The sequence below is a fragment of the Rhinatrema bivittatum genome, chromosome 10 (genome assembly GCF_901001135.1).
Source record: "Rhinatrema bivittatum chromosome 10, aRhiBiv1.1, whole genome shotgun sequence".
Lineage (NCBI taxonomy): Eukaryota > Metazoa > Chordata > Amphibia > Gymnophiona > Rhinatrematidae > Rhinatrema > Rhinatrema bivittatum.
In genome coordinates, this window is record NC_042624.1 from 27,035,897 (window position 1) to 27,062,296 (window position 26,400).

Genomic DNA, 26,400 nt, shown 5'->3' on the forward strand with positions numbered 1-26,400 from the left:
TACTGCTAAAATGTCATTTCTTTTTCCATGACAAAATACAGGAGTGTTCTGGGGATTAAAGGGTCTGCAAATTTAAAAATGAGTGTAAATGTTTATTAAAGGAGAATAAATGCACAACTTCCGATTATTAGTAGTAGATCGTTAAATAGGTTTAGAAACTATTTTCTAAACATATTTACACTCCTTATTTTTAAATTTGCAGACTCTTTAATCCCCACATTTTTAATCCCCGGTATTTTGTCATTGATTTATTTGTGTGATTTGCACTTTCCACATATTTCTGTGGTGATTTCTTTTTCCATGACATCATCAAAATTCATCCTTTCCTTTCTGAACACATTATCAGACCCCTTATCCACTTTCATCAACTCCCACTTAGATTACTGCAACCTGCTCGTCACTTTTCGCCCAGCAAACTGTCTCTCTACACAATGTACAATCTCAGCTGCAATCTACAGAATTCAGCTGCGTGACTTCTCTTTCACCAGAGTCACTACACCCATATAACCCCTCATCTTAAGTCATTACACTGTTTCCTTTCTCGGTTCCTCTCCTCTTCTCATTGTCACGTCCCTCTCATCTGTGCCCTTCTTCACCACCGTGCTTTTCACCTTGCTCTTCCATATGCTTGGAATAATCTTCCTGAGTTGGTGAATCAGGCTCCTCCTGTGGCCTTGTTCAAATCTAGTTCATAAACTCACCTTGCTTATCCTACCTTTGTCTGTGACATCACTGGTGGTTGCCATGGTGCAGCTCCATCAAAAGCCAGTACTCTGTCACCAGCTCATGGCAGGATGTCTCTGCTCTTGGCCTGGTGGAGTATTCTGTAGAGTTCACTTGTTGTAGTTGGCTTAGGAGAACTGCAGGCTAAGCTGCTGTCTTAACAATAAAGGAAATTCCCAGCCCCAAAGGTGGCTTGGTAGAGTTAAGGGGCTGGAAGCTGTTAGGATCCATCCTCTTTTTAAAAAAGGTAAAACAGAAATCAGAGCAGGGAAGACTGTTTGGAAGTATCTGTAAAGGCTGATATTTGAGGCTCCAGCGTGGGAGGTAAGTAACCTCAACTCAGTGTGGAAGCTTCTAGCTGCTTGAGCAGTGGCTTCACATACTGGTAGCATGCAAGCACTCAGCTTATCGCGATATCCTGCATACTTCAGCACCATGAGGCTATGTTTGTTCACAGTCTGTGATGTGCATTTTGTGGGAGCCAGCACACCACAGCTCCATTGGTTCTCGCTGCTCTGATTGTCTACAGGCAGGTGATTCTTTGGGGTGGTCATTGTAGGCCTCATAATGTAAAAGCCTTGGAATCATCGGCAGCTGAGAGCTGTGGGAGTGCCTTGTTTGGAGCAGCTTTTCCTATGCAAATTGCCATTTTGTCCTTCTCAATTTTCTCAGATGCCTCTCTTCCTGCACTCCTTCCTGTTGGGGCCATCCCTTACCCCCCAACATTATCCCCTGTGGAGGTTTTCTGCTGTGGATTCTGCCTTGGGTTGTAGCTCTCCTTCCCTTAGGGATTTTTTCCCCTGAATTTTTTCTCCAGGCCTTCTGTGCCTTCAGAGGCTTGGAGAGAGGGACTTCAGTCTCCATGGTTACAAGCTCTGTCCTGAATTTTAAAGCCACGGGCTCTGATGGGGGCTAAGTGAGCAAAATTATTCCTGGAGGCTTTGGGATAGAAGACTCTCAGGCCACAGTACCCCAGCAAAAGGTCATATTTGGGAATTAGAAGGGGAGTAGTCTGCAGAAGGATGTCCATTTCAGAAGTGGCGGAAGTTCCTGCCTGGGTCCCTATCCTCCAAGGAATATGCAAGTCGATGAAAACCTTTGCTCAACATTTGGGAGAGCCTGCTTTTTGTCAGATTTGAAATCTCCCAAGGTTGGGCTTATCTGCTGGGACCACTCCCCTTCTCTTTCAGATGCCATGAGGGCATGCTGAGTTTTGTAGTTATACACAAAAATAATATCATGGTAGAAGGGGAGGGGGGAGGTTCTGTTTTAAAACTTCTGAGTAGAAACATTTTGAGGTTGTGTTAAAACATACTTTCACGCAAATGGTGTTGATGGTTCAGACCATTATTTGTGGCAGCTATATAGCTTGAGCATGGTTTTCAAGAGGCAATTAGGACAGAGGGACTGCTTTCCTTGTAGATGCTTGTATGACCTTAATAGGATTTTTTTCGTGGCTGCATTGAGGCTTTGCTGGCTACATGAGGTGCAGGGGATGTGCGTTCTAAGGTCCCTCTGAGCAAACTCCTTTCAAGGAGGCAACTGAAGCCAGCGGGCATCCCAGGAGACAAGTCTCCATGTTCAGAGGGCAAAACAGAATCTTCCAATTTGTTTCTCATTGCAGGACTGGAGAACATCCAGCCCAAGTTTCTCAGCAGAAGAATGATAGATCTCGGGGAGCGAAACCTCAGCTGACATGATGATGATGGTTTGACTGGAGGGTCACATCAAATAGTCTAGTTGGTGATGTTCAAGAATACCAAAGCTCTCCAGACTGTGCAGGGGGTGCTGCACCAAAGGAATGCACACTTTAATCCAGCCGTGGCTAGTGAGAAAGCTTCTTTGTTTTTCATCCCTGACCTTTGATAGGAAAAAAGAGAATCAGGATTCGTATCTGGATGGCTATGAAGACCCTGGTACGTAGATCTGATGTTACAGGTAGATTACAGGTAGATTCCTTGATCTGATTTCTCAGTTTTGGGCCTTTTAATTCAAGGACCGAGTCTCATGGAAGATCTTATGTCTTGGCCCTTTGAAAAGTCATAGTTGGTGCATAAAGGGAGACTGCTGCTTAGTAATTTCCACTTTGTTGAAGACCATAAGAATTCAACTTCATTGGCATATGTCAGGATGTGGTGGCTATTGGAGGCAGGATTGGTCTGTTTCACGTTTGATTTCAGATATTCCAACATCCTGGCCTTCCTGTAGAGAGGTTTTGGGTAAAGGTCTGGCTTTCAACTTCCTGAAGGTGCAAGTAACAGCTATTTTTTGTTACAAAGGCAGAGTTCAGGGAGTTTTACTGTTCATACAAAATGTATCTTTTTCTCTTCCCCTAAAGATAGAAGCAACTTTGATTTTCCCTTTAGGCCTTTGGGTCCTCAATGGAACCTTAATATGGTCCTGAAAGCTTTAGTAGATTTGCTATGTGAATCTCTTAAAGGCGCCTTTCTAAAGCTGAAGACTTTTTTTTTTTCTGGTTGCCATTTGTTTAGTCAGATCTCCGAGCTGCAAACTGTCATGCAGAGATCCTCTTGTTTTATTCCTCTGACTGTTTTTCCTCATTCAGTACTTTAGGAAAAAAGTAAAGTTGTTTTTGCATTCCTCTTAAATCAATTTCACTTCCAGCTCTCTCTTGAGAGGAGTGCCAAGGTAATGAGAAGTATCTCAGGTTTTTCTTAGGTATATAAAGGTCACTAATATGTTTTGGAAGTTTGACAGGTTGTTATCATTTTGGGGGATCATGCAAAAGTGAAGCATTTGAAACCACTGGTTTGCAGGGTCTGCTGGCCTGGAACCTCAACTTGGTCCTGAGGGTTCTCTGTGCCTTTAGGTCATGCCTCTTTGAAGGCTCTTACGCTAAAGACGGTGTTTCTGGTGGCAATCTGCTTGGCAAGACATATTTCAGAGCTTCAGGCTCTTTCTTACTGTGATCCTTTCTTACATATTTCTACCAACAGTGTCTTCCTTTCTACCAAAGGTGGTTTCTGCTTTCCATGTGAATTAGACAGTGGAATTGTCAGGGTTTCCAGAGTGGTCTCGGGACTCAACTATGGGTAGAAATCTTCACCTTTTGGATGTTAGACGTGCTCTCTTGAATTACTTGAAGTTGCTTGAAGGTCGGACCTTCTTTTTGTTGGATGGAGCGAAGAAAGGAGAGAAAGTATCAAAAGCTACTTTGGCTGAAAGAGGCTATTTTTTCGGCCTATATTTCTAAGGGTTGTGTGGTGCCAAGTGGTCTTAAGGCATATTCTAGCGCTCAGGCAGCTTCTTGGGAGGAGTGTCAGTTGGGTCTCCTCAGGAGATCTGTAGGGCCGCAGTGTGGTCCTCACTTCATACTTTTACCAGGCATTATCGATTGGATGTCTGGGTGCCGGAAGATGTGACTTTCGGTGAAAATGTGTTGAGAGCGGGTTCCCGACCAGCGTAGGGTTTCTTTAGTTACATCCCACTGGTCTGGACTGATCTATGTTCAAGAAAGCAAAATTGGTTCTTACCTGCTAATTTTTGTTCCTGTAATACCACAGATCAGGCCAGAGACCCGCCCTGGTATTGTTGTTGAAAGTTAAGTGGTTGTGTTAAGCAGTTGCCAGGGCCTGGTGAGCCTTGATTTTTTGATAGAGCTCCAGTTCAGGGGAATCCATCCCTAGGTTTTTGCAGTTCGCTCTAGGAAAGGGGGTGTTTTCTAATCTTGGCTTTGGTACAGGTCAATACTGAGGGACTGCAGGTGGCATGCTCGGGTATGTAGCAGTGTGTCAAAGTTTTTTGTTCTCTGCCTCTATCTGCTGGTAGGGATGCATAACCCACTACTGATCTGTGAGACCGCACCTTGAATACTGTGTACAATTCTGGTCGCCGCATCTCAAAAAAGATATAATTGCGATGGAGAAGGTACAGAGAAGGGCTACCAAAATGATAAGGGGAATGGAACAGCTCCCCTATGAGGAAAGACTAAAGAGGTTAGGACTTTTCAGCTTGGAGAAGAGACGACTGAGGGGGGATATGATAGAGGTGTTTCAAATCATGAGAGGTCTAGAACGGGTAGATGTGAATTGGTTATTTACTCTTTCGGATAGTAGAAAGACTAGGGGGCACTCCATGAAGTTAGCATGGGGCACATTTAAAACTAATCAGAGAAAGTTCTTTTTTACTCAACGCACAATTAAACTCTGGAATTTGTTGCCAGAGGATGTGGTTAGTGCAGTTAGTGTAGCTGTGTTTAAAAAAGGATTGGATAAGTTCTTGGAGGAGAAGTCCATTTCCTGCTTTTTATTAAGTTGACTTAGAGAATAGCCACTGCTATTACTAGCAATGGTAACATGGAATAGACTTAGTTTTTGGGTACTTGCCAGGTTCTTGTGGCCTGGATTGGCCAGTATTGGAAACAGGATGCTGGGCTTGATGGACCCTTGGTCTGACCAAGTATGGCATTTTCTTATGTTCTTATGTAATGAAAATTAGGTAAGAACCAATTTTCCTTTATACAATTGTTCCTGGGTTTTTGAATCCTGGATATCTGATATCTCTGTGGGAGTGGGGGTTGATGCACAGGATGCTCTAAAGTTGGGTGTCTGTTGGTCACATGTTCCATGGCCTCTTGCTCCAGAATCAGCAAAGTATTTTTCTTTTCCAGCAAAACTCCTTTGACAAATACAGGACTGCTTTTACTTAGAGCAAAAGGGATCTGCAGCCTTAGACCCTGCATATCAGGGTACCCACCGTCCAATAGAGTCATGGAGCAGAGCACCCAGGGCAGCCTGCAGGGCACATGATGGGAGGGGGGTAAACCTGGAACAGAGTACAGAATAGAGCAAAGAAGAGCCACTCTACTAATTCAGCTTCTCCCCTTTTGTTGTTCAGGGACACGTGCGGTCAGAATGAGTCTGCTGGAAAATCCGCAAAGTGTGGCCTCTCTGTTGAATCCCCTCCTCTTCTTAGTCGCCATCCTGTCTGCAGAGAATAGGAGGGAAAATATGATGCTGGAATGAACAGCATAGCTTATTTCTATTTCTAATTTATGAATATTTATTCTGTATTTTGTGATGGTCTCTGTATGAAAGGCAAGGTATTCTGCTATCATGTTTCTATGTAGGGGTCTATTCTAGGCTTGTTCTGTTCTCCCAGTAGGTGGTTTATTGGTGTTCTAGGGCCAAGTGAAATATTTGCAGTGTTGCCTTAATCTAGGGTTGTTGCTGTTTGAATTTTGGGAATTAGTGCTGTTTTGAAACGTGGAAATACAAAAACATGATGGCAGAAAAAGTTCTGTGGCCTACCTAGTCTGACCATCCACACCAACTACTCGGTTCTACAATCTCTTTATCACTTCCTTAGAGATCCCTTGTGTTTATCCCATACTTCTTGAATTCAGATATGGTCCTTGTTATTATCTCCACTGGAAGGCTGTTCAAAGCATATATTACCTTCTCTGTAAAGTAATATTTTCTTATGACTCCTGAGTCTATTTACTTTCACCCTCATCCCATGGCCCGTTGTTCCCGGGTTTTCTGGTGAAAGAGGCCCACCTCCTGTGCATTGATACCTTGGATGTATTTAAATGTCTATCCCACCTTTCCTCTTGGGTATGCATGTTTATATTTTTGTTTTCATATGCTTTACAATGAAAATCACTGATCATTTTAGTAGTCACCATCTGGACTGACTGCATCTGGTTTATATTGTGCATAGTTTTACAAATGAGGTCTCACCAAGGACTTAAACAGGGCAGTATCACCTCCTTTTTTTCTAACTATTCTTCTCCCTATGCACCAAAGCATCTTTCTGGCTTTTGCCATCTCCTTATCTACTTATTTAGCCACTTGAAGGTGTTTGGACATGATCTCCTCCAGGTCCCACTGTTTTGTGCATGAAATAATTCATCTATTTGGTACCACTCCCTTGTTTATTTTTCAGCCCAGAAGCATTACTGTATGTTTTAGCATTACATCTTAGCTGCCAGAGTTTAGACCATTCCTCGAGATTTGCCAGATCCCTCCTCATGCTTTTCACATCTTCCTGGGTGTTTATCCTGTCACAGATTTGGATATCATCCCCAAAAAGACAAATCTTTCTTGATGGTCCTTCCGCAATATCACTCATAAAATTGTTGAAAAGAACCAGTCCAGTGACCAATCCCTGTGCACACCTCTAGTAATACCCCTCTCCTCAGAATGAACTCCATTTACCACTTCACTTTGTCTCCTCCCACTCAACCAGTTTCTTACCCAGTTGGTCACTTTAGACCAGTGGTTCTCAACAGGTGTGTCAGAACACACTAGTGTGTCGGGAAGTCCCAGGAGGTGTGCTGCAGAGCCAACAGAAGACTGATCTTTCCTCATCAGTCTGGGCAGAAATTGGCTGGCTTCTCTTTTATTGGGTGTGACTGGAAGCTGCTCTTGCTTCCTTCTCTTCCTGGCCAGTGAGAGGTTGTTCCCTCCTCCTTCTCACAGATCAGACTATATCACCAACTCCTGTTCATATAGGCCCGGCAGAACACCAACTTACTTTCTCTGCCTGGCCTGGCAGTGAGGCTGCTGATGCCCTCTTTACCCCATAGGGCCTGGATGTGAAAGCAGGAGCATAAGGGAGAGAGGTGCGTGCCCTGTAGATCCACTGCTGCTGTCTCCTCCTCTTCCTCTCCTCAATGCTTCTTGCCCTCATCTGCTGCTGATTAAGAGAGAGGGAGACTCTGGATTGGACAAGTCTTTTCTGCTGACTGGGAGCCAGGAGGAGGGGGAAACTAACTGGGGAGGAAGGGGTGGGGGAAAGGACGTTGGGGTTACTGGGTAGGGAGAGGCGGAGGATGGAGGGGTTGGGGGCTGTGGGGCAGGGAAGAGATAGAAGTGGAGAGATGGAGGTTGTTATGACCATTGGTCGCAGACAGCTGTGACCACTATTACTCACTTCATGTGTTGCTGCCCTCTCTCCTTTGGGAAGACTTGTGGCTGTGGCTGGCCACTCCCGACACACACAGCTCCGTTTCAGAACTCCCCAGAGCGGCGAGGACGCCGCTGACCGCCATGTCTCTCCCGAGCCTTCCTAGGCATGTGCGCGGGCTCCATGGCCCTCCTTTTAAGGACGCCAGGGCGGGAACCTTAGGGGCGTCTCCCCTTGAGACATCACTAGTCCTGGACTCTTAAGCACCATCGGGGCCTGGCTCTAATCGACTTGGCAACGAGTTCCTTCCTTGCTGGTTCCTGGTTCCTGCTCCTCCAGGCGTGAGACACTCTCGGGTACCTGCACCTCGGATGCTGTCTACCTGCTCCCCTGCTTCTCGGGGTTGTTCCCAGAACTACTCTACTCATGGAGACTCAATGGAGGTGTACCCCGCTCTGCGGACCATTGCCTGTACTTGTGACTGAGCTGCGCCCCCTGCTCCTCGAGGTAACGTGTTGTGTACCTTGACTGTGCCACGCTTTCCCACTCCTTGGGGCAGCGCCTTGTGTATTCCTGTGACTACACCTCGCTCCCCGATCCTCGGGGTAGCGTCCTGTTTATCTGAGTCCGTACCCCACTCCCCCACTCCTCGGGGAAGTGCCCTCTTGCACTGCCAGAGACCTCTGGCTTCCCCACTCCTCGGGTAAGCCTACGTCATTCCTCCTGTGCTGACTTTCTCTGTGGCTCCGCCCCCTGTGGTCACTCCCGCCGCGCTCTTCCATACCCTGCCTACATTTCCCGCTCCGCGGGGCCTGTTTAGCACTTCACCACTAGGGGGACCTATTCTGGCAATCGTATCCACACCCCAGTCTCCTGCTCTTCCTGTTCTCTCTGGGCTGTCTCTCCTATTGCTGCAGACCTCTCCTCCCGACGGTGAGGCTCAGTGGGGCTCCTCCCTATGGGCGGTACCATCTCTCACCTCTGGCCAAGGACCCACTAACCCACGAATCCTAACAGAGGTGTGGTGCGTCTGGGTTGGGGGAGAGGGGAGCGGGGAATGGGAGATGCTGAGCAGGAAGGGATAGGAAAGAGGTGGTCAGAGGTATTCTGGGTAGGGAGTGGGAGAGGAAAGGGCAGGGAGATTTGAGCAGGGGAGAGATGGAGCATGGGGAAGAGGATGTGGGATGGGGGAGACAGGGATATGAGCTTGTGAAGGGACGATTGAGTAGTTGGGGGCATGGAGGGGAGTGACCGGGTACAAGGGCCATCCTATGTCAGTTTTGAGAATATGCATTTCTTCTCTCTTTGTAGGAGGAAATATATTTCTGTTTCCAGTCTGCATGCAGAAGAAGGGGTCTTGGGGTTTCCATTCCAGGTTTTGTTGTAATTTGTGGTCTTTATTCTATATTTGGTGAAGGCAGGTCTGTCTGTGCTCTGTGTGTATGTGACTGAGATGAGGGACTTTACTAGAGGTTTGTATCAGCCTTATTTGTTGTATTTTCTCAGTGTTATATTGCACTGGTGGCGAGCTGCTGCCTTTTCATGGGCAGGGCTATTGCTGTTTCATTTCTTGGAGTTAGTGCTGCTGAGGTATGGCAGGCTTGATAGAAGTGTAGAGAGTGCGGTTTGTATTTTACAATGCACCTGGTAGTAGAGGGAATTTGTGATGATATTCTGATTCTGGTGTCATCTTAACATCTTTTTTTTTGTATGGTGAGTTGTACAGGGAAATGTTTGTTCTGCTCTGCACCCATTGTTAGAAAGCAGGGGACTCCTGTGGACGCAGAGCACCTGCTTATATTAAGTCCCATGATGGTCACGTGTTCAGTGTGTCATGCATGTTAGCATCGTCTCTCAGGTGTGTCCTGATACAAAAATGGTTGAGAAACCACTGCTTTAGACCCCATACCAAAGGTTCTCAGTTTATAACTAATCTATGCTGAATTGTCAGTGTCCTTAACTGAAATCCAAGTGCATTCAATCTAGCGTTCTCGCCTGATTATAACTGTTTACTCTGATAAAAACATGCTGTTCCAGATTTTGTAATCCACAGATGTCAGACTAACGGGCCTGTAATTCCCAGTCCCTTCCTTCCACTTTTGCGAATAGGAACCACATCCTTTTCTATCCCGTAATCCAGAACTGTTCCCGACTCTAAAGAAGCATTGAACAGTTCAGTGCCAGAACTTCTCTAAGTTCCCTTAATACCCTTGGATGTATCCCATCTAGCCACATCTACTTTTACTTTAGCTAGCTTTTCAGTCTTCTGAAAATCGTTTGAGGTTTACCTCACTTCCAGTCCTATTTGTGTCTGGTTTCTTTTTTGTAGTTCTACTCCTGGCCCTTCCTCAGTGAACACTGAACAGAAATATTAAGCAATTCTGCTTTTCAGTTGTCTGCCCCTACACATTCCTGGATAGTTTGTTGAGAGTTAGAGATGGAAAAACAGAATCACGGCACCGGGAAACAAATCCTCAAGAAATGGGGGAATGAAAGGCACAGGCGAAGGAGAGGTGAAGTTTGGCAAATGTATCATAAAAGAAACAAAAATGCAGATTAAAAGACCAAGATAATGATGAAAAAAATGCAAGCATAAGTAAGAGAAATATAGAAATGGATTGAAGGGTAGGACAACCCAACCAGATGAAGTTACTGTAGATGAACAAAGAGAAGATTGGAAAGGTGTACTCCATGGAGACCTCAATTTCCATTCTGTACACTGAGAGCAAATCTCCAAAATGTGACAGACATGGGGGGGAGGTGTGTGTGTGTGTGTGTGTGTGTGTGTGTGTAAGATTGAAACTTCATATGTGAACGAGGGCTTGAATTAGTTTGCGTGTGTGTTGGTGGGACGTCTCTGGGTGAGTGGATGGGTAGGTTGGCTTGTGTCAGAAATAGGATATCTATGTGCGTTTGTCCTTGCTGATTTCTGTCCTTGTGCTTTTTGAGTTTATGTGCTCAAGTTCTGCTGCATCGGAATAAGAGGTGGGAATGGACATCGTCTTCCTGCATCCAGTATAGTTGGTGATAATTTTCCAATGTCACAGAACTTGCATGTGGGATTTTCCTGGCAAAGTAAAGTTTGCGGCGTAAACTGGGTAGGGACATGGAGGACAATTGGCATCGATATAAAGGGTTGTCCAGCACTCCTGTAAAGAAAGCATAGGGCTCGATGAGCAATAAGAGAAGCAAGTTACAAGGAAAAAGGGAGGAGAAGGGAAAACAAAGGAGGAAACAAAGTCACAGCTAGGTAGACATTTCTCAACTAATTTATCTAGCAGCTGCCATGATGGCTCCCTGTCCCCACCTCCCTTCTGTCATATGCCCTTACTTCGGTTAGGTATTGCTTACTTTTGTGTTTTGGGCTCTGCTAACCCCTTACCTATTTTGCCCAGGTGATTTGTGAATGCCAGGGATTTGATTTAAAGACATTACAGAAATGTAAATAAGCAGAAAAAAAGACTTAACGCTCAGTTACCCTGCCAGGTACTCTTAACCAACTTCTGCACTTTGTTCATCTGAACATCAAGATATTTTCTGGTGGGTAATTGACTAACATGAAGTTAAAGTCATGACTTCCCTCTGGAAAAATCGCAGCTTGCTGAAGCCAAATGCAAGATTTCTGCTGTAAATAGCTATTTAATATTTCTATTAAAGTAGATCTTTTCAGAAAATACATCTCAAATGTGTAATTGCTCTTTTACTCTGCAATTTAGAATGGAGGTCAGCAGACTCCTCCCCAGTACTGTATTTTATTGACCACTCAAATCTGGAGTTGAAGGCATTGGACCAGAGAGATTACAGACAGGACTGGAATGGTCATGCCATTTTGTTTATTACAGTCCTTGTTAATGTTTAACATAGCAGAACCACCTAGGGCTGTGCTGCGTAACCCAGTCCCCAGGGCACAGCTAACCAATCAGGTTTTCAGGATATCCACAATGAATATATATGAGAGAGGTTTGCATGCAGTGCTTCCAGTGTGTGCCCAATACAGTTAAAGCTACCTGAGCCATCACCCAACTGTTCTGAGTAAATGACATGAAATATATATCTGATACACATAACGGGCTGGAATTAGCACAAGTTTGAAGCTTGAAGGCAGTGGTTCCAAGCCAGGATTGGTAGGTGCTAAAAGTTTCAAATGTGCTACTTCTACCCTTTTTGTCTTTTTCCCTTGTGTACGTTATGCTCACGGAGCTGTTCTATGAAATAGCATCTAATATTTAGGTCTGGCATTAGTATGGACTGTGTATGAGTTATATCTGCAGTGGGCTCTTCCCTTCCAGTTTCTCATGTTAGACCTGTTTTGTCTTTGCTTTTTTCAGTGCCCAGCAAAGAAGCAACCAGATGAATAAGAAAAGTGCAATTGGAAATCAGGTTTGTATTTCATAGCTCTTCAGCTCTTTGTTTAGAGATCTGTTTTGTAATCTGCTTTCTAGCCCTTACTCCATTTACCTTTCATTATAATTTCTGGACGTTAACAAGTTTTCACTTTCATCCGGCTTGGTAAATTGTTTGCTTTTTGTTCTTCCTGCTTTTAATTTCTTTTTTAACAGGATCTTCTCCTGTCTGTACCTTTCTTGCCCTTTTCTGTGTTGCCCCTAAGCGCTCCCTGTCAAGTTGCAGCCGTGTACTTGCTCCTTCATCTGTTGTACTGAATGATTTTCTGGCAGAGCCCGGCGGGAGGCATCTTCTCCCATACAGAGGTTCCTTGTGTTTTTACATCAAAATCACGGTCTTCTAAGCAGATACTGCAACATTCTCCTGACCGTGGTATATGTTTGGGCCCCAAAAACAGAGGGCAGTATTCAAAGGGTTTGTCTGATTACTTGGACAAACCCTAAGGTATTAAAGTCCCGTCCTTTAACGAGATAAAATGTATCTAGTTAAAGGGGGGGGAGGGGATGTTCTAGAGATGTTTCTGGGTGGGCCAGAGTTACTCAAAGTTATCCGGGTCACTTATTCAGATAACATTTTAATTGTGCCAAGAGACAGTCCTAAAATTATCAGGACAGACATACCCTGATATCTTTTGGTTTATCTGGGTATCTTTAGCAGCACAGCTGCACCTCTGAATACATGTTAATTACTCAGGTACATTTATCCAGCCGGACAAACTGAGGCTGATTCCCTGTATGTACCCAGATCAGTCCAGACTCTTGGGCTTTGCATCCCTGCCAGCAGATGGAGACAGAGAGAGTTTTACTGACACTGCTACATAATCACGTGTGCCACCTGCCAGTTCCTCAGTATTTCTCTGTCTCCAGCAGATGGTAGATGGTGCAAAACCTGCAGTTCTTCAGTTAGGAGATTATTTTGGATTTGTTATCCTTCCTCCCAGGGGGTTTTTGGGTCCTAGGGGATCCTTCCCTATCTGGTTGAGATGGACGACCTGGGGGTTGGTGACCCTTTTGTTTGCTAGCTCCTTTTTTCCGTGGAGTGTAAATCTGGTTGCCCATATCCCTCCCCTTCACGAGGCTGCTGAGGCAGCTGTAGGCCCAGGATGGCTGTTTTTTCTCACTCTGTCCCCTTTTTAATTTGGCTAATCTTCCTGTGTGGTACTTGGACAGCTTTGTGTTCCATTCTAAGGGAAGTTTAAGGTTTGTTAAAGGTTTGTGAAAAAAGGAAAATGATAAGGAGTTGAACTGTAGAGGATTCAGGAGGCCTCGGTGAGTTGAAGGGATGGCTCTCTGCCTTTGTGATTTTGGCACCTGGAGGGGGGTTTCTGCCTATTCAGTGGTGTTGGCTGCGTTGGCAGGCTCAGTCGTGTTTTGTGGGGTTTTTTTCTTGCTGAGTAGATTATGGTACGTGGCTTCTGCGCACCTGAACTGCGTTGGTTAGTGTTTTGCCTGCGTGTCGAGCGGTGAGGGGATGTCTGATGGCCCAATGGCCTCAAAAAGAGGAGAGTGTCTCCCGCGGAGGTTGTTCCTGCATGCCGGGGTTCGGAGTGAGTTGGGGCCTCTGTCTTCGTCTGCGCGGGAATGGTGGCCATTTTGAATTATCACCCGGTGCTTGCTGCACCGAAGGAGGAAAGGGGAATTTTCCCCCGAGACTTTCCCTGGCCTGTTTGAGCCCTGGGGAGTAGCAAGGGAGAGCAGATGGGGTGGAGGCTTCCATGCTGCCTGTTTCTGGGTCCTCTGTCACTGGGCCCTCTCAGCATTTGCCTGCTGCTTCCTGGCCTTTTTCGGCAGATTTTGTCCTGTTGTTGCATGAAGCCTGTTTAGCTCAGCAGGCAGGGTTGGGAACCCAGACCCAACCTTCTGAAGGTCTGGAGTTAGGTTCCAGACCATAACAGTCTCGGAGTAAGTGGGCTTTGCTGGTTCAGCGTTTGAGTCCTAATCTGTCTGGCGATGAGTCAGATGATTCAGAGGGGCCTCCCGGGGATCTGGGGGTGTCTCTGTCGCAGGACCAGAGAGTTGATCCAGATACGGCCGGCACAACTCTGGGGGATGATCCAGAGGACATCCCGGTATCTAAGGGGGGATGATCCTAAGGTGGTCAGTTCTGTAAAGAGGAGTTAGGCCTTTGATTCCACAAGTTCTGGAGGAGCTTGGGTTGAAGGTTTCACAAGAAGACTCTGACGTGGAAAGGGTGACCCAGTCCTTGATGGGCTTAGGGGTCCCACAAGAGCCTTCCCATATCATAAGTTGGTGAAGTTGGTGGATCGGGAGTGGGGTACTCCTGACACTAGCTTGAGAGTGGGGAGGGCGATGGCAAACTTTATTCTTTGCCTAAGCAGATGTTGGAGTTGTTTTCCCTTCCAAAGGTGGATGCTGCAGTGTTGGAGGTGACTAAGAAGACGACTATCCGGGTTGCAGGGTCCGCGGCTTTGAAGGATGTGCAGGATCAAAAACTGGAGGTTCACCTCAAAAGAATATTTGAGGAGTCAGCCCTGAGTTTACAGATGGCCATCTGTAAACTCAGTTTTATGCAGTTTTATGCAGAGGGCTTGTCTGCGTTGGATGCAGCAGCTTCAGGATGGTCAGGTGAAGTCTGGCAACAAGGCAGTTAAGGCTGACTGCTTAGAGGCAACGGTGGTGTATGTTGCAGATGCTCTGTATGATCTGGTGAGAACTTCTTCTCGAATTATGGGGTCCATTGTGTCAGCCAGATGGATGTGTCGTCTTAGTCCCAGTTGGGTTCTCTGCCTTTCAAGGCCGGCTTTTGTTTGGGGAGGACCTGGAGCAATTGATGAATGATCTGGGTGAGAATAAGGTGCATAGATTGTGAGAGGATAAGCTTAAGGGCAGGAGGTTTTTTTTCAGGCCTCGAGGTTCTGGATGGAGACCCTGAGATCAGTAATAGCAGCGGTGCGCAAGGACAAGTTCCTGGCTTCCCTAGGTTTGGCAGAGACATACCTACACATTCCCATTCGGCCAGATCATCAACTTTTTCTGTGGTTCATGGTGCTGGGTCAACATTTTCAGTTTCAGGCTCTTCCCTTTGGGTTGGCCACCGTGCCATGCACCTTCACCAAGGTTATGGTGGTGGTGGCAGCAGCATTACGTCACGACGAGTGCTGATTCCACCCCTAGCTGGATAACTGACTTGTCAGGGCAAAGTCGGAGGACATTTGTCGCCAGTTGGTACAGAAGGTGATCTGCACTCTGGAGTCACTCGGCTGGGTGGTGAATTTAGCGGAGTCACTTGGTGCCTTCACAGTCCCTAGAGTATCTGGGAGCTTAGTTTGACACTCGGAGGGGCAAGGTGTTTCTTATGGAGAAGCATGTTCTGAAACTGCGGGGTCAAATTCTGTGCTTAATTGGGTTTGCTGGTGCCCGGAGTCTGGGATTATTTGCAAGTTTTAGGTTCGATGGCTTCAACCCTGGAGTTAGTGCTGTGGGTCTTTGTGAATATGAGACCTCTGCAGAGAGCATTGTTGGCTCAGTGGAATTCTCTCTCAGAGGAATTTCATCTTCCCTTGCCGCTCGAGGGTACTGCACGGGACAGCGATTTCTGGTGACTGCTGACTTCCAGTCTGGTTCGTGGTGTCGACCTGGAGGTTCTGAATTGGGTAATTCTTACTACCAATGCCAGTCTATCTAGATGGGGAGTGGTGTGTTAGCAGCAGTCTACTCAGGGCAGTTGATCCTTGAAGGAAGCTTCCTGGTCTATCAGTTGATTGGAGACCAGAGCAGTGCATTTAGTTTTACTTATGTTTCTGTTGTTGGTGTGAGGTCGGTCAGTGAGGGTTCTGTCTGATAATACGACGACCATAGCCTACATCAATCGGCAGAGAAGGAACCAAGAGTTGAGCAGTGGCCCAGGAAGTTCAAGAGTTGATTCTTTGGGCAGAGCAACATCTGGAGCAGATACTGATGTTGAACATCGCAGGAGTAGAAAACGTCCAAGTGGATTTTCTAAGTCTCATATTATTAGATCCAGGAGAGTGGGAGCTGTCCGAAACAGCAATGCAGCTCATCCACGAGAGGTGGGACTGTCCCCATGTGAATCTAATGGCGACTCGTCTCAATGTAAAGGCGGCTCGGTATTTTAGTCAGAGAAGAGAGCACGGGGCTGAGGGTGTCGATGCTCTGGTGCTGGCTTGGCCTCGGGAGGTTCTGCTGTATGTGTTTCCTCCTTGGCCTATAGTAGGCAAGATGTTGCGATGGATAGAGAGACATCCAGGTGAAGTGGTGTTGGTAGCCCTGGAGTGGCCATGTTGGCCGTGGTTCTCAGATTTAGTCAACTTAGCTGTGTACAGTCTGTTATGCTTTGGCCATCTTTCAGGCTTTCTTCAGCAAGGCCCTATATTTTCAGACCAGGCAGCTCACTTTTGTCTAGCGGCTTGGCTTTTGAGAAGTGTCGATTGAGGCGCAGGGGGTACCCGGAAGCGATTATTGCTACTCTCCTACAGGCTAGACTAACATCTACTTCTCTATTGTATGTGAGGGCCTGGAAGGTTTTTGAGTTCTGGTGTATTGCTAACTGAGTGCAAACTTTACGATCTTTGGTGTCTCAGATCTTGTCCTTTCTTCTGGACGCTTTGATCAAGGAATTAGATTTCAACTCTTAGGGTCCAGGTGGCTGCGTTTGCTTGCCTATGAGGTAAAGTTGAGGGTTGCTTTCTGTCTTCTCATCCTGATGTGGTTAGGTTTCTTCAGGAGGCTAAAAATTTGCACCCAAAGGTTAGGAGAGTTTTCCCATCCTGGAATCTTAATCTCATCCTCAAAGGTTTGTGTGAGGCACCTTTTGAACCTTTTTGGAGAGCAACACTTAAAAATTTGACCCTTGGAGGTGAAGGAGAAGGGATCAAGGAAACTTTGCCAGCAAGAACGTCTTCCTATTTAATTGAAGGCAAAATCCGGGGGGGTAAAGAGTGATCTTTTGCCTCGATGGCATCGCACTCCAGCATTTCTGGTCCTGACGTCATCAGGGAGGGTCCCGGGGAAATCCTTCTTAACCGGACCTCCCGTGGCGCGCAGATGCCGTTGGCGCGCGTTGCCCAAGCTGCGCACGCCTAAGGGGCGCTTGGCTTTCTTCTGAAAAATTGGACTGTTAAACTATGCTTTAGAATCTCCTCCACCTAAAAGTAAGTTAAATCCTTTAGATAAAATGCTCTTTCTTCTCTTGCCATCTCCAAGTATATAAGATTCTGGATTAAAATACAAGGCAAAGTTGAGCCGTTAACCTTTCATCTGTTGAATTAATTCTTATAATTAAATGCCTCATACGAAGAGGAAGGGTAAGGGTGCATTTGGTTTCCTCTGCAAGCAACGTAACCTTACCCTCCCAGCTGACTATTGAAGGGTTTTTTGCTCCAATCCATGTGTCTACCCCAGGTGCGTCCACTGGGAAGATGGGTGAGGAACATACTCAAATTCCCTTGGACATTCATACATCTCTAAGCCCTGGGGCTCCTGAGACACCCTCTCCCCCTATGAACACACTTAACCAGATACAGGATGGATATGCACACCAAATAGCTTTGGGTGCAATACCAGTTGCAGAGACTGTACCTGAGTCTCCAGCAGTGAGTGTCAGAGATAGAAGCGTGCTGGAGGTGGAGGAAGATCTGGGTACTTCTATGATAGCTGCTTCAATTGTCAACTTAGGAGGTGGAGAGGGCCCTACAAATGAATCCAACAAATCTAACAAATTAACAAGAAGCTTTGACAACAAACTGAATCACCTTTTAATTATGCTTGATCTATCTGCTGCCTTTGATATAGTAGATCACAGTATCCTAATATCAAACCTCGCCAACATTGGCCTTACTGGAAGTACCCTCGATTGGTTCTCTTCATTTCTAAATAACAGGTCTTTCAAAGTTTCCTTCAATAACTCTTCATCAGATCCCTTCCCCCTCGAAACAGGAGTTCCGCAAGGATCCGCACTATCTGCCACCCTCTTCAATATTTACCTTCTGCCACTATGTCAATTCATTTCTAAACTTGGAATCACCTTCTTCCTCTATGCCGACGATATCCAATTACTAATCCCTATAACAGCCACCATCGAAGAAGCCATAAGCCTCACAGTAAACCACCTTAAATCAATCAAAAGTTTTCTAAACCAACTAAAACTTAGCCTAAATATGAACAAAACCGAATGGATACTTATAAAAAGAAACATATCAGCTCAATCCTCCCTAATACCCTGCATTCAAATTGACAACTCCTTCATTCAAATGAAGAATCCAATAAAGGACCTGGGTATCTGGCTAGATAATGATCTAAGCTTTAAAAACTGTATAGCCATAAAAACGAAAGAAGGTTTTTACAAACTACAAATTCTAAAACACCTCAAACCCCTTCTTTACCCGAATGACTTCAGAACGATTCTACAATCCCTTATTTTCTCCAGTCTAGATTATTGCAACGCAGTCTTTCTAGGGCTTCCGCAATCCACGCTAAGACCACTGCAATTACTGCAGAATGCAGCTGCACGAATTCTCTCTGGCAAAAGGAAGTTTGATCATATCTCTCCTACATTAAAAAACCTTCACTGGCTACCAATCTCACAAAGGATTAAATACAAGACTTTAACTTTACTACATAATGAAATCTACAAAGACTCATCTCTAAACAATATGATCGCAATTCTCAAATCTCCACGTTCCTCAAGGTCCTCTGAAAAATTACAACTAGTAATTCCCCCACTGTCATCTGCAAAATTATCCACTACTAGAAATAGAGCCTTCTCAATAGCAGGACCCATAGAATGGAACTCTATTCCAAATCACCTAAGCTCCATCAGTGATTCCAAATCCTTCAAAAAAGAATTAAAAACATGGTTGTTTAGACAATCATTCACTGACTGATTCGAATAATCTCACTCCTCATCTTGAACGTCAATACCTCTGTAATAAACTTATTTCTCATAATTAAGTTGTAAATGTAATATCATATGTAAATTGTATACTACTAAATTGTTACTCTCTGAGTTGTTCTCACATTTCTATGTACTTACTTTCAAGTTTAATCGCTGTTACATGTATGAATTTGTTACAATGTAAACCGGGGTGAAGGCTTTCGGCTATACTTCGGTATATAAAAGAATTTAAATAAATAAATAAAAATAAATAAGATTATAGAAATTTGTCGGGAAGGAGGGGTGACAGTAACTCCCAGTTTAAAAATGGTTAAGCCAAACGAAGTCACTCTGGGAATGGTTTGAGAAGCGTTAATTTCGATTCAACAATCGATAGTCTTCTTAACAGAGGCTATCAATAATTCACAGTGTAAAATACAAATAATTGAACCAAAGTTAGCTGCTCATGAAGTGAAGATAAAAGAACTTGAAAATAAAACTTCATCAATTCAAGAAAATCAGCTAAAGCTAATTCAAGATGAAAGTGTATCCATGAAGAAAATTGAAAACAGAGAATTCTGCAAGATACCTGAATTTATGGGTACTAAATTTCCCTAAAGTAAAACTGATCTCTCCAAGAGAACAGTTTAAGAAGTACCTTATAGAAGTTTTTCAATTTTCGAAAGAAACGCTACCATTAATTTCTAACATATACTTTCTACCATCTATAAAGAAGGATCAAGAAATAGTGGTAGGACCTTCAAAGGGACCAGAAATGGATCTAACTACAGTTAAAGAACAGATTGATTATAGAGGAACACTTTTGGTATCATTTGTATTATCAACAAATAGAGATCTAATATTGAATTTGATCTTCAGTAATAGAAATAAAATGTACCTGGGACAAAGATCTGGGTATTCCCAGATCTGACTCGGGTAACTCAAATTCGAAGAAAATTTTTTTTCTAGAAATGGGTCAGGAAGCTCAACAAATGGGGGCTACGTTTTCAGTTAGATATTCTTGAAAATGTTTACTTCTTTTAAATAGCACATGCTATCTCTTTTTTGAACCATCCCAATTGAAATTTTTTTTGGATAACCATAGAATTCAGACTAGCTCCGCTCAACCAGCTCAGGAAAGTTAATATAAGAATTGGGATTTCCTTGTTTGCTTTTTCCATATACTTGGTACTATGTTCCGGTAAAATAAGAATCATATACCTACCTTTAACAAATGATTAAGGAGGAAGATAAGGTATATATGGGTAATAGTGTTAAATTATTTCCTTAGTTATAATTATGGTTTGTAAAGGAATGTGATGATATGTAAAATCTGGAATACCTTTCTTTTTTCCCTGTGAATATTGTAAAATTGCATAAACAAAAAAACAAATAAATAAATTTGACCCTTAAGGTCGTTTTTCTAGTGGCCATTTGTTCAGCTAGGAGAATCTGAGTTACAGACTTTGTCTTGCCGTGATCTGTTCCTGCAGATTTCGGTCTCAGGGGTGTCATTGCAGATAGTACCTTTGTTTTTACCGAAGGTGGTATCTGCTTTTCATGCGAGTCAGATGGTGGAGCTTCCGGCTTTTCCTGAGATGGACTCTTCTGCGACTCTTCCGCACCTCAATTGTGGGAGTTTAAGCTTTTGGACATACGTAGAGCTTTAAGGTATCTTAAAATAATGAATGATTTCAGGAGGTCGGAACATCTCTTTTTTCTGTGGAGCAGTTTGAAGAGAGGTTCTCAGGCTTCGAAGGCTAAGTGTTGTGCGGTGGCTCAAGGAGGCCATTGGATCGACAAACATAATTAAGGGGCATCTTGTTCCTGAAGGTTTGAGAGCCCACTCTACGCAGCCTCATAGGCAGAGGCTCAGATGGTTTCACTGCAGAAAATTTGCAGAGCAGCGACTTGGAAGCTGCTGCATACTTTCACAAGGCACTGGATGTGGGAGATCTGGAGTCCAGGTCTTTTGGTGAGAGCGTTTTGTGAGCGGGACTCTCCAGGTCCCACCCTAAGTAAGGAGTTTTGGTACATCCCAGGAATCTGAACTGATCTGGGTACATACAAGGAAAGGAAATTTGGTTCTTGCCTTCTAATTTTTGTTCCCATAGTACCACAGATCAGTCCAGAACCTGCCTGATCTGTGGAGGTGGAGAGTCGTCCGCTCATCTGATTTTATTGGTATGGTATTACAGATTTTCATGGTATCGAGTGCGCGCTTGTTATAAAAGTTTTTTTCTAAATTTGTTTTATTGATTTTTTTTTTTACAGTTTTTATGCCTTGGTACAGGTCGATACTGAGGAACTGCAGGTGGCATAAGTGATTATGTATTAGTGTCAGTAAAACTATCTCTATCTCCATCTGCTAGCAGGGATGCAAAACCCAGGAGTCTGTGGTACTACAGGAACAAAAATTAGCAGCTAAGAACCAATTTTCCTATATTGACTTCAGAACTACACAGGTTTTAAGGGAATTTCTATGAAAATAAAATTCTTGAACAGTGATATTGTAAATAGATTTGTTGTTGAATAATTTTCAATGTACAAAATGGTGCTTTTTTAGTGGAAACCTGTTAAGTTTTCTTGGCTTGGCAAATATCGGTCTTCCGGGAAGTAGTCCTCCATGGTCTACTTTTGAACTGATGAGGGTTCTGCTTCAGCTTAGATGTTCCTAAAAAGCTGAAAGACTTTGCATGGTGTGGTAAGCCCTGCATAGATGTTCTATCCACTGCTCTGTCAAGAAGCTAGTATTGAAACCCTCCATTATTGTATAGAAACATGACAGCAGAAAGACCGTATGGCCTATCCAGACTGCCCATCCGTCCAATTAATTTCGCATTATAATTCTCATCACTTCCTTAGAGATTCCCTGTATTTATCCCATGCTTTCTTGAATTCAGATACTGTGTTTGTCTCAATCACGTCCACTGGAAGACTGTTCCACACATCCACCACCCTCTCTGTAAGGAAATATTTCCTAAGATTACTCCTGAGACTGCCCCCTTTCAACCTCATTGCATGAACCCTCATTCTAGAGCTGCCTTTCCATTATAAAAGGCTCACCTCCTGTGCATGGAAACCTTTGAAATATTTGAATATCTCTATCATATTTCCCCTGTCTTGCCTTTCCTCCATGGTATACATGTTTGAGATTATCCCCATATGCTTTATAACAGACCACTGACCATTTTAGTAGCCTCCCTCTGGACCGATTCCATCCTGTTTATATCCTTTTGAAGGCGCGGGCTCCAGAATTGTACTCAGTATTCCCAGTGAGGTTTGGCTTTTGACTTTTTTTTACTTACAACAACCGATCTTTCTACAGTCCTGTCTGCAGACCTGAGCTCTTCAATATTCTTTAGAAATCTCACGGAGCACCAGCATTTACTTGATTTCCACATCCCAGGCTCAATGTGTGGGGTGGCCTCAATTATGCACTTTAAGAGGGTAATTTTAAGCCGTCCTGATTTTCAGAGCTGTGAAAATTCCCAGGCGCCGCTGGTAAGTGTGGGGACATGCTCTTGAGCAGCGCACATTTACACGCACACACATGCACAAATCACAAGCCTTTCTCCAATTTCCCCCTGAACACCTCCCCTCAGACTGCACCATTCTCGTACCCAGACTTTCCCCAGAAACTTTCAAATGGGTTTAAGCACACAAGCTTTTTGGGACATTGTCTGAAGACCGGCAGTTCAGGAAGTCACACACACAGGTCACCCTGGCACCCACTGGACTGATTCTTAAAGTATGGTAAAATTAGATTTCCTTCTCTCCAAAACGCAAAAACTCTCTAACTATACAGTATATGGAAACCAGTGGGGAAAAAAAAGTATGAGGTCATAATTTCTGATGGTTTGGTTTCTTCCTCTCTGCAATTTTGAGAATTTAGTTTTAATTGAAGGTTAACGACTTGCCTTTGTTCTAAGTTTTTAATATAGAAAAATCTAGAATTGTATAGCAGGGTAGGAGTGCCAGTAGGCTTCTCTTTTCTCAGTGGCGCACAGCGTACTCGCCGCTGCGTGATTTTGTGCAGGGTCTGCTCAGACTCTTGGCAGTTTCTTCCAACAAGTTCTCATAGCAGGCGTAAGGAGCAGGCAAGACCTGTGGCTCCGTAGTCTATCTCAGCCACGACCACTGACCACCAGAGCAGAGAAGACCAGCTGCAGGAAGAGAGGGCTGGCCTACGACACTCCCTTGGGAAGCTCAGGGCTCCCAGTTAGCTCCAGTGTAGGTCCCTGGCGAGAGAAAAGTCCAGAGTTGGGCAAGGATACGATTCTGCTCGTTTGAGGTCTGGTAGTAGTGGCTTGGGCGGCAGCTAATGCTGTTCCTGTTGCTGTCGCATCTCTGTGGTCTCTTGTTTACAGGCCAGTACAGCGGGAGAGGCGAATGAGATGGGGAGAGGGCAATCGCACTGCTAGTTGCATTTGGGATGTCATTTGTCACAGACAGACAAAGCGAAAACAGAAATGCAGTTTGGTTTTATTTTTCATAAAACATGCTAAAATATTTTCGAAAAAATTCCGCTTGTGCTTACTTCTCTATTGACTTTGTCATTCGTTCTTTTCCATGGGGGATTCTTTTAGGCTGTGGGCAGAGAGCTTGTATAGCTAGTGATGTTAATGCTGGATTTGGCATGAAACACCCTGATTTTGAAGTAAAAGGTTCTGGCATTAAAATGAGGAGTCTGAATGGGGTAGGTCATTCGATTCCCAACCTGTCTAATGACAAAATGCAGCTGAAGGCTAAATGCTTCAACTATCTTGTCCAAGAGATCCTGATTGTTCTACATCAGAACATCTCACATACATAAATCTGTAGTAAAATGGCAAATACTGGCGTTTGTTGGGCTTCCATGGTAAAAACAGAAGTATTTGCCATTTTTTCCTGATTTTTAATAAGTCAAGCATAGATGGTTGCATTTGGGATTTTGGGTTCATGGCATTGCCCAAGCTACCACTTCCTTCCTGTCCCTGAAGAGGAGAGACATGGGAATGCCTTGCTTATCGCCATCCTGAGAGCAAGGAAATGGTTTAGCTTCCTCTGATCAAAGCCATTTGGCCAAAGTTGCCTAATTGCTCCTGGTATGTGTGTGTGTAGTGACTGTGTAGCTCTTTCAAAAGGCTCGAGCTCACCCAGTCTTGGCTTTATGCCTGTTGCGACTGTGGACTTTATAGTTCCAGTTTCAGAACCAGGACTGGCTCAGCCTTCTCCTTATGACATGAAGCCATGTAGTCAGTCTGTTTGCCTGAAAAGGAATAATTACATTCTATCATTTCTTCTCAAATCAAAGCAATGCTAATTTTTTTTTCAGATTCTCACAAAATTTCATACTGACTTTCTTTCTTTTTAATTTTCGAAAGTGTAACCAGGAGGAATTCTGGCTAAGGGTTAGGATGACTTTTTTTGTTTTAATTCTGCTTTATTTTCAGGCTGGTAACCTAACTTCCAATAACCACCATTCTCCCAGGACAAGCAGGATAGTAGTCCTCACATGTGGGTGATAGGGCTCCGTCTGCTGACGTCACCCACATGTGAGGACTACATCCTGCTGTTCTGGGAGAACACCTATTACAGGTAAGCAACTCTGCTTTATCACTGCAGTAGAAGCTTCCATTGTGTCATCAGTATTTGATCTGTCTGTCCCCAGAAAGAACTGATTCTTTTCCCCTTGTACAGTACAGCACTGAAGTGGCAACTGTCATCTTGCTTTCCATTCTATACCCCCATCATGTTGCTTGATTTTCAAATGTTGATGTAATTTGCAAGTCAAATCTATATGCAGATAAGTGATAAGGCTCCATAGTCTTCCAGAACAAAGAAGTGTGTGTGTGGATTGTTAAGCGACATTACATCTCTGTATACCATGGACATAAATTTAAAGACCTATAGAATATTTTGGTCAATATAAAGTATTAAAAGTCAACAAAAGCTCTAGTGGATACTTTTCTTCCCCAGTAGCTTAACACATTTATACATTTTTGTCTAGCTTGTGTGGGTGGTGTCCGCCAGTCACAAATGTCTGATGTTGGTTTTATAACTGTTTTGTCCTTTAATTTGCAATATCCAAATAGAGTAAGATGTCAACCACACTGCTTTGACCAATAACCAATACTTTGAGATTCCTTTGTCTCCCACGCCTACCCTACTTCATAATTTGTTTGTCCTCATTGTTTTGAGGTGAGAAGCAATGACCGAGGAAATGTGCGTAAAAGTTTCCCATAATTACAACTTTGTTTTCTTATGATTCTTTGCTGTTTCAGGGATCCAATCTGCTACCTTCCAGGCAAATTGTACGAGCTAAGTTTCTGTAAGCTTTACTGTTGCTTATTAATGTTCGGTTTAGCCCCAGTAGTGAAGTCTGTCTCTAACCCAGTAACTGCCTGACTTGAGCGATGTCCTAACTAATCCTTTTTTCACACAGATTGCTATAGAATTACTAATACCTGCATAAACTCTATTTCATCTGGACAGAATTGTTTCTGCTCCATTTAACCTGGTTCCCTTCCTTTATCAACTTTTGCTCTCTGAAAAACGTATTGAAGTAACAAAATAGTAATCCAGCTAAAGGAAAGATTTGCCCTGTATAGCCAGTGAGCCACGAAAGTGGAAACATTTATGCATTTTGCATCATACCTTCCTCTTTCAAGGAGAATGCCAGGATCCTATAGCATTGATTTTACTAATAATCAAATAGTTTGAAAATATGTTTTCATTTATTGCATTGGGTACATTCTCTTTTTAGTCTCCTACAATCCTGGCAAATATTTTCACTTCAGGGTTCTCTTTACTGTTGCACTCTGTGCTCGAAAGGATTAAATGAGCAGCAGGGAAAGAAGAGAATGCCTGCAGCCAGGAATACCCAGAACCAAGACACACACGGGTCAGAGAAAAGAAACGGCCCCAGTGATACTGCGGCACCTTGGAGCTGGAATAGCCATCCAGTTTCAACTGTTAGGTTTATGTCAAGAAAACGTAGGCGCTGGTTAGAAGAGCTATTGATAAGGTAATAACCTCAGGAGGGAAAACTCACCACTGTTTATCAGCAATTAATTACTTCTCAGGGGAACGCCCAGGTTTATCTGGTGGTTTTCTACCTGACTGGTATGCTTTGGTGCATGATAGATTGATCTGTGTCTTGGTTCTGTAGAGCATAAAAAGTGCCATAACAAATATAAACATTGCTAAATGATATATTCAGTATTTTACTATCTCCCCCAACCCCCTCCCAAAGGCTCTTGGCGTTCTCCTTTAACAGTTGCTGAAATCCATGAAGGCTGTAATCCATTTACTGCCACTAACCTATTGTAACATGCTAGTAGGATCTGGCTTATTCAAAACTTTGAATAATCTAGAAAGTAAAGAATAAATGTGGTACTAGAACTGTGCTGCCGGAGACCAGAAACCACATGCACAAATTGAGTGGGGAAGTTTCTTTCCATCCCTGTGTGCTTGGCATCTACACTTCTGGTTTCTCAGATCACTGTACCTCCAGTGTGAATCTCTGTGCCTTCTCAGAGCAGAATTATTCAATATTACACAGCTTGA

General features: G+C 44.0%; 1 protein-coding gene across 9 annotated transcripts in view; it reads left to right on the forward strand.

Moving 5' to 3' along the window:
• The window catches only part of DNM3 (dynamin 3), a 694,116-nt gene that overhangs the window by 185,747 nt on the left and 481,969 nt on the right, over positions 1-26,400 (forward strand). For 6 of the 9 annotated variants that reach the window (XM_029617605.1, XM_029617606.1, XM_029617601.1 and 3 more), the window contains 2 exons: positions 11,922-11,973; positions 25,116-25,145. In XM_029617605.1, coding sequence (XP_029473465.1) covers positions 11,922-11,973; positions 25,116-25,145 — 82 coding nt within the window. The remainder of the gene's footprint in view (positions 1-11,921; positions 11,974-25,115; positions 25,146-26,400) is intronic. The other 3 variants (XM_029617603.1, XM_029617604.1, XM_029617609.1) reach the window with 1 other exon arrangement.